Source organism: Penaeus monodon, chromosome 43 (genome assembly GCF_015228065.2).
Source record: "Penaeus monodon isolate SGIC_2016 chromosome 43, NSTDA_Pmon_1, whole genome shotgun sequence".
NCBI classification, from domain to species: domain Eukaryota; kingdom Metazoa; phylum Arthropoda; class Malacostraca; order Decapoda; family Penaeidae; genus Penaeus; species Penaeus monodon.
Window position 1 is genome coordinate 22566180 of NC_051428.1, and position 2500 is coordinate 22568679.

At 33.4% G+C, this 2500-nt stretch overlaps 1 protein-coding gene across 1 annotated transcript in view; it reads right to left on the bottom strand.

Annotated features, from left to right (window-relative positions):
- Positions 1-357: 357 nt before the first annotated feature.
- The window catches only part of LOC119568186 (DNA-directed RNA polymerase II subunit RPB1-like), a 3259-nt gene continuing 1116 nt past the window's right edge, over positions 358-2500 (bottom strand). The window contains exons 2-3 of the mRNA XM_037916603.1: positions 1954-2027; positions 358-1057 (exon numbers count right to left, since the gene is read on the bottom strand). Coding sequence (XP_037772531.1) covers positions 678-1057; positions 1954-2027 — 454 coding nt within the window. The 3' untranslated portion in view covers positions 358-677. The remainder of the gene's footprint in view (positions 1058-1953; positions 2028-2500) is intronic.

Below are 2500 nucleotides of genomic sequence, written 5' to 3' on the forward strand. Positions count from 1 at the left end.
TCACTGTTATGATTAGTATTAGAGGTATTATCCTCATCGCTATCGCCATGAACAACAGCAGCAGCATCTTTATCACTATTATCAATTATTATCATATAATTATCACATACATATATACGAAAACACTCTGCTGCCATTCTAGTGATTTTCCAGCTAGTTATAGTTTCTGAGCGACGATCTAACGGGAAAACTTTGAAATTTTCTTAATTATTTCGGTTTTGTGGAAATACCAATGCCAACACTGCGCAAACACACGTGTATATAAATTGATAAATATGTCCCTTACTTTAAAGGAAGAGGTTAAAGTATAGCATGGTATAGTTCTAAACAAAATTATTTCTTAAACATTTTATTCACTGACATAGTCAACACGAAATAACAACAAATAAATAAATAAATAGATAACTATGGTTCGACAATACGCTTATTAAATTTTTTGTCAATTCAAACCTCTATCTATAGCATAAGCATCGAAATATTCACGTTAATGCCTTCTAGTTTATTATTCTAATGCATTAACGTGAAGATATCGGTGGTTATGCTATAGATAAAAGCTTAAATCAACAAAATAATAAACGAAATTGGTCTGAGAACACCTTTCGACTTCTCACACAATCACGTCAATCCATAATACTAATTTCATAACAGAAACTGAAGCCTTCTGTTCCCCACAGTCTTCAGAAGGCAACGGCCGCTGTAGCCTCCTGTGGGTCCGAAGCTTCTGTGGAATCCTTGCTATTGAGGAAGCTCCCCACAGCCCCTCCTATGAAGTTTCCTAAGGTGTAGTAACCATTTCCATAGTAAGGATTGTAGTTGTTGTGAGGCCGTTGGTTGACTATGGGTCGTTGGTTGACAATGGGCCGTTGGATGTTCGGATTGTAGTATGGATTGTAGGGATCGTAATATGGGTTGTAAGGATCGTAGACTGGGGCGTAAGGATCGTAGACTGGGGCGTATGGATCGTAGATAGGGGCGTAGGGATCGTAAATTGGGGCATAAGGATCGTAGTATGGGTTACCGGTGTCGTAGATGGCGACAGATAATCGCCCATCGTCTCCTGCAAGAGAGATGGAAAAATGTCAAAAGCAAAAACAATGATATGTGATAAAAGAAAACAAATGATATGCTTATTAGACGTACGAGACAACGAAAGGAGAAAGGGTACTGCGAAAGTGATAGTCTCACAACCATTATACTATAAATTGACAATTCATCAAAGGTTTTAAACTCTCGTAAGTGCAAAATAAGATGCTTAATATACAAAAGCTACTTTAATACATTGTTACACTATGTAAACAGTTATTTTATACATTCTTTCCTTTTGTGCTCAGTACATACAAAGAATATATAACGTAATTACTGAATCACAAGGAAAACAATTATACAATAGTGCACAAAACACAAAAGTGTATATATAGTAGCACACAACATGACTTTTAATTCATGATAATCGAAGTATGACTAATCTGGCAACTCACCTAGGACTATGGGGTACTCTGAATCTCTTTTTTATCAGCTGATACTTTAATACTAATGCTTATATATGCTTTGTATTGTTTAAAAGTTATATGAAATATTCTTTATCTTATTAGCTCCCACAACACTATTCTTTTTTCTTTCTTTCTTTCTTTCAAAATTGACTGAACTAAAATCAGAGTCCTCCAGAATGCCGGTTGAGTTGCCAGTTTTTTTTTATTTCTGTCATTATTTCTTTCTAGGTATTAGACGGCGTTTGAATCGCAAGCTATTTAATACATGACCGGTAATTAATAATACATACCTGAGGAATACTAAAACATTTTTAATGAGGCGCAGTTTAGGCAAAACAAACAAACAATTAGTATCTTTAATAAAATATAAGGTATTTAGATAATCCAAATTTATGTTAAATAATATAAAGACTGATAAATGATAGTACATGACACATAGAATTGTCTTTAAATATGTACCCACCATCTATTACATTCTGGGGTGTAGGTTTGGCAAAAACGCTGCTCGCGAATACCAGCACTGTTGCAACACACAGTCTGCGTGGAAAGAAACAAACAAGAAACAACATTATAAGTATGTACAAATATACATATATATATACATATATGTATATACATGTATATGTATATATATATATATATATATATATATATATATATATATATATATATATATATATTTCCGTGTGTGTGTGTGTGTGTGTGTGTGTGTGTGTGTGTGTGTGTGTGTGTGTGTGTGTGTGTGTGTGTGTGTGTGTGTGTGGTGCGTACGTGCGTGAGTGCGTGCGTGCGTGTGTGTGTGTGTGTGTGTGTGTATATACATATATAAATATATAAATATATATATATATATATATATATATATATATATATTATATGCAAATATGTATATATAAATATATATATATATATATATATATATATATATATATATATATATATGTGTGTGTGTGTGTGTGTGTGTGGTGTGTGTGTGTGTGTGTGTCTGTGTGTGTGTGTATGCATATACA